General features: G+C 39.2%; 1 protein-coding gene across 5 annotated transcripts in view; it reads right to left on the bottom strand.

Moving 5' to 3' along the window:
• The window catches only part of MYLK3 (myosin light chain kinase 3), a 30,046-nt gene that overhangs the window by 12,097 nt on the left and 170 nt on the right, over window positions 1-17,779 (bottom strand). The window contains exons 2-5 of one of the 5 annotated variants that reach the window (XM_080552940.1): window positions 6,127-6,192; window positions 5,002-5,092; window positions 3,553-3,991; window positions 240-802 (exon numbers count right to left, since the gene is read on the bottom strand). In XM_080552940.1, the coding sequence (XP_080409066.1) occupies window positions 240-802; window positions 3,553-3,991; window positions 5,002-5,092; window positions 6,127-6,192 (1,159 nt within the window). Of the gene's footprint in view, window positions 1-239; window positions 803-3,552; window positions 3,992-5,001; window positions 5,093-6,126; window positions 8,562-8,637; window positions 16,106-16,421; window position 17,779 lie in introns of those variants that run through there. The other 4 variants (XM_080552939.1, XM_080552938.1, XM_080552941.1 and 1 more) reach the window with 4 other exon arrangements.

Below are 17,779 nucleotides of genomic sequence, written 5' to 3'. Positions count from 1 at the left end.
GTTTTTCTTTATGCATTAACAAAAGATATCACCTGACAAAATTATCTGAAAGTTTGAAAAAAATTATATTTGATCTTCTTTTCATCATCAAAGGTATCTGTAGTGTTTAGGTAAATGCTCTTGAACTGTAAGACACAGGTGGTAGAGCAAGTACCACTCCAGCTATTATTTTATCTATAATACACATGAGTAGCCGTATAAAAGTGTAAAAGTTTCCAAAGTAAGTACAAGCAACCTACCAATGACCACTTCATCCTGTGTGGAAGGCTCTTTGCTAGTTTCCAATGACGTAGTGTTCTGCGGTACCATTCCTGCACATTGGCCTACATCATTTTCACTTCCTCCTGAAGATGCAGACTCAGATTCTCTCTTCTCAGAGCTAGTAACTGTCAAGGAATCTTCTGCTTTTATTGTTTCTTGATGGATTTTCACTTCTATCCCCAGATCTTTCTTTGGCTCTGTTGCAGAGGTATTTTGTGAGGCTTTAGGCTTACATTTTAGTTCTGACTTGTCTTCAGTCTTTTTACCTGGTTTGGGTTTGTTCAGTAACAGCTGTTGCTTGCCTGTTTTTGATGCAAGATCGTTTTGCTTACTGTCCCCTTTCACTTCTTGATTTGGTTCAGTGCTGATGTTCTTAGGACTCTGTTTAAGTTTTAATTTACCAGGCAGCTGTTCATGTACTTCTGCTGATGTGGAGGATGGGGATTTTACTCTGGGACATCCGTGTCTGTGATCATTTGAGATTTCTTCCTTGGTCTTGATCTTTTCTTTCATTTCAGCCACATGGACATTGATGGATATCCTGCAGAGCAAACAGTTGACATTTCATGCAGATGGCTAGCCTTGCTGTTGTAACTTTGTGCGGGTAGAAAATTAAAATGCAGATTTCTACAGTATTAAAGAAACCTAACCATATCAATCCTATTAAAAAATACAGCACTAGAAAGCACCAAAAACCGTGCTGATGCTTCTTCTGTGTCCTTGTCTGTGTATACGTCTGCCTTCTCTGAACACAAGATGTCGCACAGACTGAAAAGTATTAGCCCAACCATTTGAAAGCTCTTCCATTTTTTGCAACTATTACAGTTGGTCTAATAAACTACAGCTCGTGGGCAGAAAGGTGGTAGCGACTATCTTTACCAACTACAGGCCAAGTACTTAAGTGTCTGACTGTTCATACAGCTCTACAAATCTGATTGTTCACATCCATCCTAGTCCTCTTGCAGCTTGCTGACTTGCAAACTCAAATGTGTGTTTGTCTTATGGGATAGCATTCTTCCCACAGCCAAGTGTTAAAAACACAATTTTCATAACTCTCACTCCATTAATGCTATTCTCCTTGGTGTTTCAGCTACAAGGAAAGTTTAAACATTTTCCCCCTCTCTTTCGTTGCCTAAAAAGAATATGGTTTAAAATCAAACCTCTATACACCTACAGTCCAAATACACTTGTATTGTAATTTGAGTCAGCTATTACTGGTTCAACTGACAGTAACAGACTGATTTCAGCGAGGCTGAACTGAAGTCTGTGAAGTCTTAAAGTAGATTTCATATAACTGAAATGAAAGAAAATTTCTGAAGTCTAGGGGAAAATGCATCCCATTTCCCAGAAGTTACTGCCTGTTCCAGAGGAGCTACCTTATTACAAAACATGTAAAATAAAATTGTTTCCACTTTTGCTTAATAAGAGTCCAAAGTTTCTCACGTTTAGCACCTTTAACACCCTGTACATTGTGCTATGAATCTAAACTGCACCAGGAGTGAGCTACTGGAGCAGCTGAACACTGCTCTGAGCAAACACTTCCACTGCTATCTAGACAAGCCTGAACTTGACAGGACTCTTGGGCATTTCTCCAAACAGAACACAATGTTCTTTTGACACTTCTGTGTGGGCTTACAGACTTCATTAAAAGTAGCATTCATTTTTAGAGACTCATTTACCAAACTCACAAGCATAATAGGTACCTTGTTCAGGAGGGCTGCCTTCCTCTGGGATTTACTGTAGGTTCTGCCTTCTAGTTAACCGTTGGCCTCCAACCCCCCCAAACCAAACTCTCTGGGACTCACACATCCCCTCTGTCCAAACCATCCAGCTGCTGTCTATCTGTGAGTTCCCCCCGGCATAGCGTGTTCAACCAGCACTGACTTCTAAGGGGGTGCACAACTGTTCATCAGCTGCTTCACAAACACCGTGAGCCAACCTCAAGGTGGGAGCCTCTGAGGCAGCACAGACCCACGCCAGCTTGCTAGAAGCAAGACGCCTTCAATTCACAAGCCAAAGACTATAACCCACAGTCAAAATACAGGGAGGTCCCTCGATTCATAGTGCTATTACACCAACCAATTTGGAGATAACAGTGTCTATAACCTGTACACTAAGTTGCTCCTGAATGTTGGCACGAGGCAGTGGTGGGGAAAGCTTCTACTGCTTTCTCCTACCATGTCCTTACACTTAGCCTCTTAGGAGAAATAAACCCAGTGAGCCAGTCTTTGCAGCATCATTTCTCTCACGAAGCCTTAGGTGCTGAGATCAGGGCAACTCTCTCTCTCTTTTTTTTTTTTTTTTTTAAAAAGGAGTCCTGTAAGCCCAGTAGACGCCTACCCAGTGCACAGGAAAATTTAGATGAAATTTAGATGTCTGCCCCATATTTGCAAGTACTGATAAAATTCAAAGCTTCCAAATTCAAGTATGCACATACAAAAGTAGGATCGCATTCTTGCCTGGGCTTCAGGTATCAATTTGTACACAGAAGGAATAGGGTAATTGCACACACACAGAGTAATGTACATTTATACTTATGTGTGAGTGTGTATACCATCCATACACACACATATTTGCCCCCATATTTACCCCAACATGGAAGGCATGGCACTTAAAGTTTGTCACAGAATTGGCATCTATTGGGGCTTGGTTGGTAGGGTTTTGTTTGTTTTTAATGGACTTAAAATCAAATCCTGATTAAATAATTTAAAAGGAATTTAAAAGGAAAAGGATTATAAAAGACATATTGCAAAGCATTTATATGAGGAAAAGATTAGGCTAATAAAGAATAAAAAAAAATGAACAATCTGGTCACACCTTTAAGTAATCGAGGCATGAAAAAAAATCCTTGAAAACACCGAGGATGGGAAATGAAAAATTCTTCAGTTTTGTTATATATTAGTAAATAACTTATATTTCTTTCATCCTCATGTTTAGAGAAAAAAGAGGATTTTGAAAGGAATGATTTATGAAAGTCCATCTACGTGAGCTATAGAAGGGCAGTCTCATTCCTACCTCTAATACACAGTAGCCACTATCACATCAAAGGTCTCCCATATGTCTAGCCCTCTAACTTCTTGGCTTCATAAAAATTTACAGGGGGCTTCTGGTGCTTTGAGTTTTTTTGCTTTAACCATTTGTAAGGTCTCACTGCACCTTTCTTCAGCATGGCTGTTTTACCTCTCGATCATGCCTAAGCAGGAACTGCCTCCTTTAATAACATTTTTTTTTTTCCTTCTAACACATGAAATGGTTTCAGATCATACAGAAAACTACCAACAAGGCCATTACCTGGTATGTGTCACCTCACACCCTGTGTCAGATATAGCCTGGGATGTCGAGGGCACAGCTTCCTGGGATGCCGCACTTGGCAATGGAGGTTTGTTTTCATTCTCTCCAAGTTTCTGATGAACAGGCTGCCTGGAGCACTCATCTAGGCGTGGGGCTCCGTCCATATCGTGTGCTTTAACAGGAACATTTTGGTTGCCTACGTGATCTTGATTTACCAAGGGAAGACCATTGTGTTGATTCAAAGCTTTGACACCAACGTCCTTTTGCTGTTGACAGCTCTTAGAGCTCTGTTTCTTGCCAGCACCTTCTACTGCTTGCTGCTGTGCTGTCCTCTCTTTAGCTTGGGGTTTCAAGTCAGCTTTGTTGGCTACAACACTGGAAGCGTTCACCTTCTCACATGCTTCATTGTTTAGATCCAGCTTTTTCACACATTTAGTCTCTGAATAAAAACATGCCATTAATAAGCTATCCTTGACAAAAGTGACAGCAAAAAGAAAAGGAGCAAAGTAACCCAGCCATTCAAAACAACCTATGGAGTTAGGTACATCTGAACAAGTAGCAAGAAAGCATCCACTGAAAGGTTTAAAAATCCTTACACCAACAGGCTGGAGACAGCCATTATTAACGCTCATGGCTTAATCAGTGCCTTAACTGCTTTTCCACAAAAGGGAAAGAAGGTTCTACCATACCTTCTCATGACAATGATTGCGCATATTAATAATGGAAATTTCTATGGTAACTTCTTTCATGGTTCAGCATGCACAGGTCACTGGCTATCAAGATCATTTCACAAACTTGTGTAGCCTTGGACTCAAAATTGTGATCAGCTGTCTGCTTTTTTTTTGTTACTTCCTAAATGCTGAAGCTAAAAAGGGACTGTCCATTATTTAAAGGATTCACTGACATTTTGTGAAGACAACAGCAATGACAGGGTCTGCTCAACATCATGTTCACCCTGTTGCAACTCACAGGCAATGGATGTAACACGGCAACACCCAGACAGCTACATCCTATTTAGGAGTCTAGCCCTGACATGGCAATGAAACTTGCTGATTAAAAAAGATATTCCCAATGTCAACATGTCCCTATTTCAGAGAGGGAGAGGGTTGGGTCAGTCGTATGGTTTAGGTTTGCTGTGCGATATTGCCACCACCTTCATGGTATCTCACAACACATACTGCTCTCTTAAATCAGATCACTGTTATATGAAAACAAAGAAACTGTAGCCAAGCAAAGACGCTGCTTTTAGTTCTAGGTTTTTGTGGGGTTCGATCTGGGGGACAGATGTTCTTACATAAAATGTAATCTATTTTCCCAGTACTGGTGGATGAAGTTACTCAATCACATTTAAGTAATTCAGGTAGTGGGAAACGGCAGGCTATTAGTTTCCAGTTTGTCTGCTGCGCATTCTAGAGTCAAAGACTGTAGCATGCCCAGAGTGCCACATACCTTCCAAAGGCTTTTTGCTTTCAGTTTGGGTTCCTCTGTTACTAAGCCCATGCTTTGGTTTTGCACCACTCTCTTCAGGCTTATCTTTGGCCTAAAAATGACAGCGGAACACAAAAATAACAGTTATAGTCAAGAGTGCTTATTTCCCACTAGGTTCCTCTAACTCTGTAGGTAGTGAGACCCTGTAAAATGGACACTGACACCTCTGACCTTCTAAATTTTTAGGTACTATTGTATTTCCTTTCCACTTTCTTGAGCTTCTCCCTGCTTTTGCAAAAAGGCATACTTCTAAAACATGATGACACAGAACAATACATTAGATCTCTGCTTTCCAAAATTTTAACTGTAAGAGATTTTGCCTCATGTAATCTGTATCCACACTGATTAAAAACAAAACAAAACAAAACAAAAAAAACCCACAGGATATATAAAGCATAAGAAATATCAGAAAAGGAAATTGCATTGTATTTCTGTCACTTGTTGACTGGTGACTGAAACACAAGCAGTATCTTTATAGATACAGTAATATATTTGTCTCAAAACATCTAAAGATTCATGATTTGAACTACAACAGAGGTGATACAGACAAAGAACTCTTAGCTTTATTGCAACTCTTGTACACGTACTTGACAATATATGTCACCTCTGTCATGATTAAAAGCAATCTTATTTTATTTTAGCAGCACAAATTTATTTTAAGCAAATGTAATCCTCCAATTAACACAGCACAGAGGAGGATTATTTTTTAACAGCATCACTAAACACTTTAAACAGCAATACACTTGTAATATAATTAAAAATAAATAACAAATATTTAGCAAAAAAACATTACAAAAATAGGAAAAGGCATAACCTATTTCTTGGCTGACATATAATTAAAATCTAGTGATGAGCAGCCTCTTATCTTCATTTATATAGGAAAATAAACAATGCTTCATTTTTTTCCTGCAGATAATTGATTAGAAGTCTACTGCAAATCAGACCCTTCACTTGTTAGTAAAAACAGTTATGGATTAAGTTTTTTATGCTCCAACCTTGCAGTTTCCACAACAGAACACACTCCTCCATCCCTTCCCCACCCCCCCCAAAAAAAAAAAATACCCCAAAATAGTAAAATATCATTACCATTTTTATTACAGCTCTAAGCAAACCTGCAACAATGACCAGGGGCAACATTATTCTTGCAAAATCCTATGTGCAAAGAAAGCCTTGGATAAGTAACAGTATAATGCTGTTTTGTTGTTGCTGTTGGTTTTTCTTTTTTTTTCCCTTTCCTTTTTTTCTTTTCTTTTCTTTTTTTTTAATTAAAAAAGTGGCTTGGATCCTATGAAGCTCAGTTCACAGTCTTTTATTAATTTGACTCCAACCCAGAAAATTTCTTCCATAAACACTCCTATGGCATCCCTGGAATGCTGTCATACCATCAGCAAACAGCTTCACCCAAAAATGAAAACATAACCTCCCCACTCCCATCCCCATACTTAGCAACCTTGTGCAAAGCCAGCTCTGCGATAAGCTGCATGCTGCTACAAAACAGCAAAGGTTGGAGAACACCAACAAGCAAATAAATTATTTTTGAGTGCAACCCCAGTGCAACTGAACATTTTGGACATGTCACAAAACAGGCTGAAAAAACGGGACCACCAAAATTAGCACGTAACTCAGCACAAGCTCATGTGTTTCTAAATTCACCCACGCCTTGCTCCACATTACCCCCGCTAGGTCACGTACATACGCTACCTCTCTAATTGAAACCTAGGTCAAATATCATAGACTACTCAGCAGCCTGTGATCAAAGTACAAATATATATTAAGGTTTTATAACTAATCTTATGCTCCAATTTCAAAAACTGTTCAGAAACAAAACAAAACAAAAAAACAGAAGCAAAGAAGGAGAATAACGATGGTCATTTAGCAAAGGAGGAGTTAGCCCTGCAAGTCTGCTTGCCCAATACACAGCCTGTTCTACAAGCAAGGCAGCGGTTAGAGCCTGGGACAGAGACTGCCACTCCCTCCCAGTCCATCAGGTCACGGAGAGAGAAGGCGTTTTCACCTCTCAGTCTCAATCCCCCTACCGATAAAACTTGGATCAAGTTCTGACCTCCTCAGACCTCCTCTTCTGCAAACACTAAAGAAGCAGCACATAGTGGTTAGCTGACACCTAATCCTGACAGCATGCAAGAAGGCCACCTGAAATTCTCCACCAGCATCCCTCTCCTCACCGTTATCTATATCCCTCCTTACTGTTTTTTTTCACTTGGAAAATAACCATTCGGTAACAAAATCATCTCTATATTCAGCATCACCTGGCCATTAACACACTGCACTGTCAGCTCAGTTCAAGGTGTAAGCCCCACAAAGCACCCTGTCTGTGTCTAGGCCTTACGCAGGGACTGCAGGCAGTAACTTGTAACAGCAGCTTTAACCAACATAAATCAAACTTAGCAATTTTTTTTCTTTCCAAAAATCTGTAGAACTGAAAGAGTTCAAGTACAAGTATCATCTTTATCTGGTCTTGACACTAATGAAAACTTATAAATTCTTCTGTCTCTGTGCAGTCTAGCTTACTTGTCAGCCTCTGACACTTAGTGAGACCAGAAGAGCTCTCAGAAAGCCCCAGAAAGCCTCAGAAAGGTAAGCTAGCATCTAACATTGTCCTGTTTTTATAAGAGTTTAGGTGTAACATCTACCAAAACATTTCACAGATCTGGCAGAAACATTTTGATCAAGATAGGAATGGACATTTGCATTCACGCTAGAATTGTCCTTACTGTAATTAATACCTCTATGCAGGTGTGCAGAAGATTACTTGGAATGAACAAACATATTCCTACTCACGGAGTCCCTCACCACATTTTCTTTTTTTTTGCCTAGGATACAAGCCACTGGGAAGACTCAAAACTCTCATCGGCGAAAACTAATTCCAAATGTTTGTAACTTTTAAAAAGCAAAGTTAATCAGTTCCAAAATACCATATCAACTACATACCAGTCTTGACTGTTGCTTCCTCACTATATTAAAAAATGTGTGGGAGTTGATATGTACAAACTGATGCAAGCTGCTCTCGTGAAACCCAAGAACTATTTGATTTAAGGAGTGCACAATGTCAGTAGAGTTCATGAAGTCACAGGCCCATCATAAAGACATAGTTATAAGACAACTTAGATGCCTAGGCTGCTCAGTCCTGTGAATAGAAGTCAGCGTAAGTTTTACTAACTGGTGTTGTTTTGGGAATTCACGATCAATCAAGAAAGTAGAAGTTTCTTCCTTCAGCAAACGCTTTCCAGTATACAATTCATACTTTCACAGGAACCTCAGTTAAGTCTCTTATTTGAATGACATTGCTGATCTTCAAGCACTGTTAGAAGCTGAATCTTCTTTTACAGTAGCAGTCTGCTCCTCATAGTTGTTACAAGATTGCCTGGCACACTTGGGGCACTTCAGACATAAGCCTGCAAGACACATTTTAAGCCTAGGTCTCTGTTTCAAGAGACTTGCAATTCAAAGGTCATGGCAGTAACCTGTAATAGCAACACTACAGGGAAAATGGGAATTATACACATTATACAAGAAATCATCAGGAGAGCCCAGCTACAGCGCAAAGAAGGGTATTAAGAACAGTAAAACAAAACCAACCTCGACAAGGATTTCCAGCAGACTTCCCTTCTTCCAGGGCACAATGCCCTTGAGAATAAAATCCACTACTTTAGAATTTCTTAATACTTCTCCCACAAAAGTAATCACTTTATCCAGTGTATCAACCCTTTTCTCTATCTTTGTCAGCCTCTCCTTATGCTTCAAGGCATCTAGCTGGGCCGATTTCATCAATTTCAACACTTCTGAGCATATGCTCTGGATATCAGTCTGGTGAGGACTGTCCGACAGCTTTAGGCCTTTTTTCATTTCATCTGGCTCATCAGGAGCTGCTCGGGATACCGTTAGCTTGTTAATGCCTTTTTCTACATCATCAATACCTTTGCTAACTCGCTGCAGTTTGCCTGTCAGGTCTTCTTGGAAATGCAACAGTTTGTCCATCTTTTCGTTCAAGAGACTCAATTTTTTATCCATTGTACTTAAGCTGTTCACTTTCGTAGGCTGTAACTTGGTCAGGGAATTTCCCTCTGCAACGTCCAAGCTACCCGCAGACATTCTGTCCAGACAGCAGGATGTCAGATAGATTAGACTGGCTTTTCATTAATCATAAATTAGAAAACGAGGGTCTGAAAGTTCATCTTCTTTAGCTATTCCTATTCCAGACAACCTCACTTATTGGAGTCAGCAGAGCGTATCTAATAGCGTAGCTATTGCACAAAAGATTTATTTCTGTGTTATCTATTTCTTACTGCATGCTTTCAATGATGGAGGTAATTTGGCACCAGACTAAATTTTCTTGGGCCTCCTTGACGTCACAAGACCATTTAAAATTCTTTCTCAAGTGGCTGTTGATAGGCGAGCATCTTAGCAATCACCAATGCCTGCGCAGACCTCTGTAGGGAGAAACACTTTTCATGACCAGTTTTAGTTCTGTGAAAAGAACTTGCTAGAGCATTTCTCCTCATTAAACAGAGCAAATAGAAAAGTAAATTTGGTGGCCTCGTGCTAAGGCTTGGAAGAGTTCAGCTTTCCAACAGAGGCAGAACATGCAACATAGACACAAGCTGTACTCACTAGGTTGGCTGTCACTTGAATTTAAAAATAGAGTACAATGACAAGGATCTGAAATGCGTACCTAGCACCAGCATGTCTTTGTCAACTGAAACTTCTAAAATTAAATCTTTCTCCCAGGCTCTGAAAGTGAACCAAGTGAAAATTCAGAGCAAGTGTCCAACTGTTTGCAACAAATAATCATAAATCTGATTTCACAGATTTGTTTCTAACCTGCTTTCACTTCTGAATTACATTAGCGTGTCTCCAACAAAAATTACAATCGTGATTCTTGAAAATTACGAAAAAAAGTGAAAAAAGTGAAAAGTGCCTTTTCACTGTTGCACATGTGTACAGCAAGGGGGAAAAGCACCGGGGAAATATCAGTGCAGCAAGAGACCTGGTGTGAACCACATCAAAGCCACAGGTTTTGTAATACAAAGCATCCCTTTGCCTCCAAGCCCTTCCTCACTTTTTAGAAAGGGCATATGGGAAGAAGTTGCAATTCTTACAGTGAATTTTCTGTAAAAGACATTCTAGAATTTAAAATCCTTCTTCTGCACGCTGCGGAGTCAGTAGTACCAGCATTAAAATTACCCTCTCAAGAAGGTGTTAAGTCCTTGCCATTTCTGTGAGAGAACGTGTTTATCTGCACAAGAAAAACATTGTGGTAGGACTACTTAAGGCCACCAAGTGATTAGAGCCAACGTGGTGGTTCTGCAACATTTAGAGGCCACTAACCAGTTTTGCAAATGACACAAAGAGCTCTAAGACTTCGATTGTTTATTACCATCAATATATATTGGTCTGAATACCAAGAAATTACTTCAGAAGAAAACTTGGCCTGTGAAAATTGACAGGAGTTGGCCATTTTATGCCATGTCACTTTTAATCAAAAAGATATTGTCAGTGGTACTTTCACAGTGGTCTGGGATAGCATGACACAAGTTTTATGATACCCCATCAGCAGATTGTGGAGATTCTCCCCTTCCTGATACTACTGTGCATCTAAAGCTTTATCACAAGATACTTAGGAGCAGAAGAGAACTAATTGCTGGGCTGCACGAATTCACAACATAACACTTGTCAGCATTATATCAGGTCCTAGCTAATAAGTGAAATTGCATTTTTACTATGTTGAAAGAAACTGAGAGGAGAGAAACAAGTGTTATGGGGCAGTAGCTGATATGCAAGTTTTCAGAACAAAATGGAACTCTATTGTGTAAGCTACAGGAATTGTTTTTTCTTCATCTCTTTTTCTCTCCTACAAATAAACTAGATTCTAGAGCCACCTGCTTTCCATTCAGGACCATGCTTAAAATACATGTTCAGTTTTATATGATTACGAGGTGATACTTTTTTCTGCAGTCGAAATTCAAGGAAGGTTACTAAGTTTAAGAAATGACTAATGCTGAAGAGGGACACGCTCAAGCCTTTCAATACTAAAAGAAAAAACCCTTTGCAGATCACTGTGTACCCCTCCTTACACTGCACAGAAACAAGCGCGGTTACTGTAAGAAATGCATTAGCCTATTAAACTCACTTTTTCTTTGTGAGGACCTATTGCTTATAATGAGATTTTGCACTTAGTACATATGTTGCTTCATCTCCAATACCTCCCAAATTACATCTGAGGAGCTTGAAGTGTTAGGCAAGTAATGAATACCAGGGACTCCCATAGGACCTTGGTGCATGGCAGAGCTCTGCTCAGTCACCTCATGCTGTCATTGACTAAACAAACTGGTGAGCCACATGAGTCCATCGCAGTCTGGATGTAAATTTAAAATAAAGTTTCTTATTATAATTGGTCTCCTGTTGACTTCTGCTTGTTTCTTTCCAGATAACAAAAAAAAAATGAGCAGTGTGATCTGGAGTGTGTAGGCAACTGACTCCATTCCATGAAAAGCTGAACTGAAATGAACCTGTAGGACACCTTTAAAATATCTCCAAGCTATCAACTATCTCAGGAGTGCCAGAAAAAAGAAACACAGATGCTGGAGAACCAGAACTGCAAGCGACCTTCAACTGATGATGCCAAAGAGTCTTCTATTCTCCAGAGGGAAATGAGAGTTTATTCCACTTTGGCTTCAGCCCCACATACACTCCCAGTTGTGGAAGACTGATGCCAAACAAGAGAAACATTAACATTCAACACAAGGAATGGTTTAAGAATCCAGGACACGGCAGCTCAGTTATGATCACTCCTTGCTAGCTCTCACCTAAAGGAATGAAAAAAAGATAAGCCGTAGGAAAAAAGATGAAGCAAAGGGGGAAAACAAAAATCTACAGCATGTACTAAAGTGATACCAGAGGCTTATGTCCCAAACAGGAAATGTCACAGAGGTTAAAACCAGCTGCTCCAACAGATCATCTCATTAGATTATTGCATTGCTTCCAGTAACACAGTAGAACTGGAGGTGACTGAAAATACACAGGTAAAAGGGAAAAAGAAAAGCTTTTTAAGGCCTAAACAAAGCCAAAGCTTTATAGAGAACGTGTGGACTCTGGGAGAAGTTTGCAATGGTTGCAACACAACAGAATTCTAAGGAGACAAAGAACTAAAGGTGGTAAACATTAGGACTTTACAAAAAGCAAAAGACAGCAGACAACCTCAAAATCTGGCTACATTTGCTAAACACCACTCAGGCAAAAAAATACTAATAAATATCCTTTACATATTCAGCAACCAGCTGGCAACTTTTTCAAGTTATGCTGAAAATCTACTTAATTTACAAGTAGTTACTGCAGCTTATAAACATGCAGGTAGTATGCTTCAGGGTATTTAAACTTTTGAAAAATTAAGCCCTACACCAGTGAGTAATTTCTCACAAGCAGTATGTTTCCTAGACACGTAAATATAATAAATCATATCCACAGAGAAATGGTGCAGCAAGATACCAATTCTCATGACATATGGCAAGCCCTGAAATAGGCTTCAGCTTCAATTTAGAGGAATAACTTCCAAAATCAAAATATGCCATACAGTCTGGCTAAGTCTGCCTGGTCCAATAGTTGGGTTTCCTGCTGAGATCAGACAAAAGATCTCCATCTGCCATGTTTGGTGGTGAACTAGAAACTGGCCCACACCTGCTTTAGAAGGCCAAGAACCTGACATTTAACACATTACTCACATCAGCTGTTGGTTGAAATCCACTTGCACAGTAAAAGTGTCTATAAAGCACTATCAGTCTCCCCAAGTGACCCTGGCATAATAAATTTAAATATTGCCCAGTGTACAAGAGTTCAACTTTATGGTGGTATCACATCAACTAAACAACAATATTCATTATATAAACGTCTTTTTCCTTTTTCTGTATGTTTAATGACAAAACTGTTAACACAGTAAGTTATGAAACACTCTTGCCAATCCTGCCTTCTTCCTTTTTTATTCCTTTTTAAAAGGAAAATAAAAGGAGTCTAAGTATAACGCTCATAGGCAGTGGCACAGCTAAGGACAGGTTAATGAATCTGAGATCATGTTTATTATTTTAATGCATCTCTGTCAAGCAGCTGACAGCAGATAGCTGAACAGATCAATTATGACATTTCACTAACATCAAGTGACAAGATTTGTAGATAATACTGTTTACCATTTGCCCACATGGCTTAACAAGAACCTTTAAGTTCTTCCTCCAGGTTGCTTTCCTCTCAGGAGGCCAAGAGAGCACCTGTTGCCTGCTCACATTTATTCAATTGACCCCAAGCTCATTCTCACCACCAGAACTGTTACCCACAGAAACAGCATTAAGAAGCTGTCTCATTTTCTTGACAACTATTTTTTTTCTTTTCTGAACAGGTAATAAAATATTTTATCGGCCTGGACAGAAGGCTGGTCATTGGTAACATTTCCCTGGTATCGTGGTAATGATTCTCACTCCTCCTTCTTCAACAAAGAGCTCTCTGTAAACCAGAGAAGTCCTGCTGTGGTTCTGCTCTCCCTGAATTTCAGTGATTTTACATAAAATGCTGACAGTTCCTTGCAAAGCCTGCTGATTCAAATGATCTGCCATCAAAGCTACCCTTGGATTTGAGAAGCAAATTGCTTTGGCTCTCATTTACAAGACGCTTTCTCACTATTACTGTGAGCTCAACAGAGAGCCCTAAGGCACCTTTTATACCTACCAAAAGCTACTGTGTCTACAGTAGTTTGCTCAGGTACAAGTAATTTTAAGTCAGCAGGAATACACTGAAACACAGAAGAGTAGCCTCGGTTGTGCAGTAAGGCCCACAGAAATAAAACCAGCAAAAGCAAATTCTTGCCACTGAAGTAATGAGATAGGCCCCCCTCTCTCTCTCAGCTCTGTTGCCTAAGAAAGAGTTACTTCTAGGCAGTCAACTTTTCATAGGAAGACCTTGCGTAATCCAGAGTTTGTTCTAAAGCACACTAAAACTGGTACAATATTCTTACTGACTTCAAATTTCAATGGCTTTCAATCAGATCCCTCAAAAGTCTCTGCTTTGCCAGCAACATGTGATTTTGTTAAGAGAAGATGGAAATCACTGAATTCCACTGTTTGATGTTGTCTTTTGTTCCCTTCCTACTTTGGAAGATTTTTTTTCAAAGATTTTTTTTCAAGTTTGAAAAATTGCCACAAAAATGCACACAGAGCTATACTAACTAATTTATAATAATTGTTTTCAACTTCATCAGTGTAACAACTAACAACTGCTGCAAGAATATATCTTAGTTTTTCCTTCACTCCTCCACTCATTTTTCCAAGTTAAGAGGCAATCGATCCCACAGCTACTCTTCTGCCCTTCACAGTTACTGACTTAAGTATGATCACCTCGAGCACAACTTTACATCGCACTGGTTTAAGCGTTTGAAAAGCAAAACACACGAGCACAACACATTATGTCAGGCTGCACTGGAAGCAGGTGAATGAAGTGTTTGTGGCCAGCCACACCAGGGGCAGCTTTACCCAGAACAGCCCCCAAGCCCCTCACAAACCATTTGGCTGAACTTGAGAGTGCCTTGGCTGCTGGTGTACTTTCAGAAAGTTCTCCCAAAGGCAGTTCGCACAATTGTTTCAGGCCTTGTGCAATCCAGAGCCCCAGTTATTCTTTCTATCACATTTCCATCTGACCATTGTGGTGCAGCAAACATCAGGTACTACGCTCGGTGTTCCTTGCTAATAACGTTCTTTACAGGAACCTAAGAGAGGGATTTTTATTTTTATTTTTGAATAAGGGCACTCCTTGACATTGCTATTATCCACTAGTAACCAGAACACCATGTAAAGAAAATTAAAGATCCAGTAAATAGTCATCTCTCCTATACTGAAGTCCATTACGTGCATCTGCTGATCTAGATATCTCTGACATTTTGGTTTGACGTCATTCCCAAACACAGCATTATCTGTTCAACATGATGAACAGTTCATTAGTATGTTCAATTAAATTAATAGACTAATGTTTTTTATGTGATGTTGCCATAAATAGACAAGAACATCATGCAGCTCCTTCCATATGATGTATATCTAGCCTTCCAAGCTGCTCTGTTTTTAACCTTATAAATTATATCAAAAAATAATATTCTAGTGTTGGGCATATTAGATCCACTATGTAACAATAGATTAATCTGTGGCTTTGGAACAAAATTGTACCTGTTGAAATTAGTAGAAATTTTGTCATTTTCTCTAACTGTACCAGAACTTTGTTTATTAGTATTTATTTAGTTCATTTACTTCATTGGCTCTTTAAGGAACTAATACGATAACAAATATAAACTCTTTAAGAAAGCCCATTAGAGCTATCATTAAGCAAGATATGAGGCAATCCTTTCTTCAAATTTTTGAAAGAAGTCTTTAAAAAGAAAACATAAATCTGATAGTTTCCCATGCAAAACAACCCTTGTAATTTATTTATTTTTTAAATTATTTTAAACATTACTTGAAAATTATTATATATACATGGCATTCTTTTTAAGGTTGAATAAATTCATTTTTTGCTTCTATCTGGATGGTAATGGTAATTCTCAGCCAGTAAAAAAAAAAAAAAGTAGAAAATATGCAAGCAAACTGAAGAAAACAAACAGTGTTTTCCCCAGACCCCCTGCCACTATAGCAACTGAAACCTAACTCCACAGATAGCCGTAAAACACTGATGGATAGGTTACAATGGCAGAAAAGTAGATCCCTATTCCCTGTTCCACCAGAATGATGTCTCTCTCTTCTTGTTTTGTAGTCTGTTGATAAGCAGTAACTATCTGGACACAGACTCACTTTTACTTAATTTCCTCAGATCCTTGCCCAATAGGGTCCTGATATCAAAACTTGTACATAGTACCACAGAATACACATTACTGAGTTATTGAGCACATGGTGTTCAAGCTGACTGCACTGCTTTTACCACAGGTTAAGTGGCTTGATGCAGAATTTGGTTCCTCATGAAACTGTCTCAGCATGAGCCTGCCTGACAGATTCATTATCTTGCAACTCCGAGACATACGATAACTAAAGCAAAAAGCTGTAACAACTGACCTTCACGTAATTTGAATGGCAGTCTGGCACCCTACTCCACAAATATACCACTTGGAACAGAAGTTTAATGTGTCAAGACTCTCACAAAAATAAATTTATTTACTAAGGCAAAGCCTACACTCGGCATTTCAGAGGTACCTCCTTGACATCGGCGGGTGGTTTGCAAGCAGACAGACTGCACAATTCAGCCACGCATATCAAACAGACACAGCACTTTACAAACAGCACAGAAACCAATACTATCCCGTCCAGTAAATTTTCACTTTCAAACCGAGGTCACAACAGGACGCTTACCGTAAATCTCTTTATATAATCAGAAACACAAAATCCTCCCATGCTTAAACGAAGGGATCTGTGCAGAGAAGATTCTTGATACAAAGTTCCCATCTTTTTTGGCTTGTGTGGTGGTCTCCCAGGTACCCTAAAGCCTTTTAGGCTTGAATAAAGCTGCACAGCCTCCCTAGATCTTGCTAGAATTCTGCTTCTGTGATAAACTAGGCATTTCATCTTATCTAACACTACACCAGGCATTTCAATCATTTCACTTCCTTATCAGCAGCACTAAGTTCTATCTGCATCCCAGCAGCTCACTTCCTGAATTATTGATAAGAGCTACTGTAAGGCACGGAAACAACATAACAGCAGATGACAGCCAAACCTCTTGAAGTCACTGAAGAGTCCCTTCTTTGCATTTGTCTGTTCCTTAAGTCAGTTTTGCCCAATTTAACTCTGCTATAGCGGTAACTTACAGAAAGAATGTTTCAGCTAAGCAGCGACAGGACTGTTAATCTGACTGCTTTCCATTTGTTCAGTAATACATCATTTGCTTTAATAACATGATTATACATACGAGTATTTCTTTCATTTCATATTTCTTAAGCTATACCATAGGAACAAAGGGAACAAAAAAATGGACAAAAGAGGACACATATTCATCCTCCATTAGAATTCAGATAGCTATTTATGACTTCAGGCAGCATTTCTACAGTCTGACACTACATGCAGAGCCATTCATTTCAGTTTGTAAAATACCTTATTATGGTCAAACAACGTGCTCACACAAGTGTACGTTGCCTTCAAGTCCATGTAGGCACGTTTGTGATCCCGTAGATTTAGAATCTCCTTTTAAAATTTTTGTACCCAATGTTAGATTAATAAGCAGCCATAATGCACCCAAACAACATTGCTCCTCATGCATTTGGTCCTCACCTAATTAATTGCTTTTTATTTTGCCTAGGGTAAAATATACTTTTTCTTCTTTTAATACTGGTCTCAGCTATAAAATTATGTCAGTGGAGTACAAATGTACAAAGACAACAGATACCAAGATGCTGAATGATCTAAGAAGGAAAGTAAGTTCTAGAGATGTAAGTCTGCTTACAATTTTCATCTGTGCTGTGTCTGCATTTCCCACTGTCAACAAACTGCAGTAAAATTAGCTCTATTTTATTACTACTTACAAGTGATCTCCCATTAACCTAATTCACATCAGGCACTGGTACACAAGCACAGCTACTCACAAAGGACCAGTGACTTTTGCACCGATGGACAAGCAAGCCCAGAAATATCTGGGCTTAGCATGGGCCAAGCCTTCACTGGTTAAATCATAATAAAACTGTGTTTTACCACAGGGTGATTGCACGTCAGTTCTC

This window comes from Anser brachyrhynchus (assembly GCF_964034855.1).
Source record: "Anser brachyrhynchus genome assembly, chromosome: 12".
In the NCBI taxonomy this organism is placed as follows: Eukaryota; Metazoa; Chordata; class Aves; order Anseriformes; family Anatidae; genus Anser; species Anser brachyrhynchus.
Note: the sequence above shows the minus strand (reverse complement) of the source record. Positions and strands in the feature narration are given on the sequence as shown.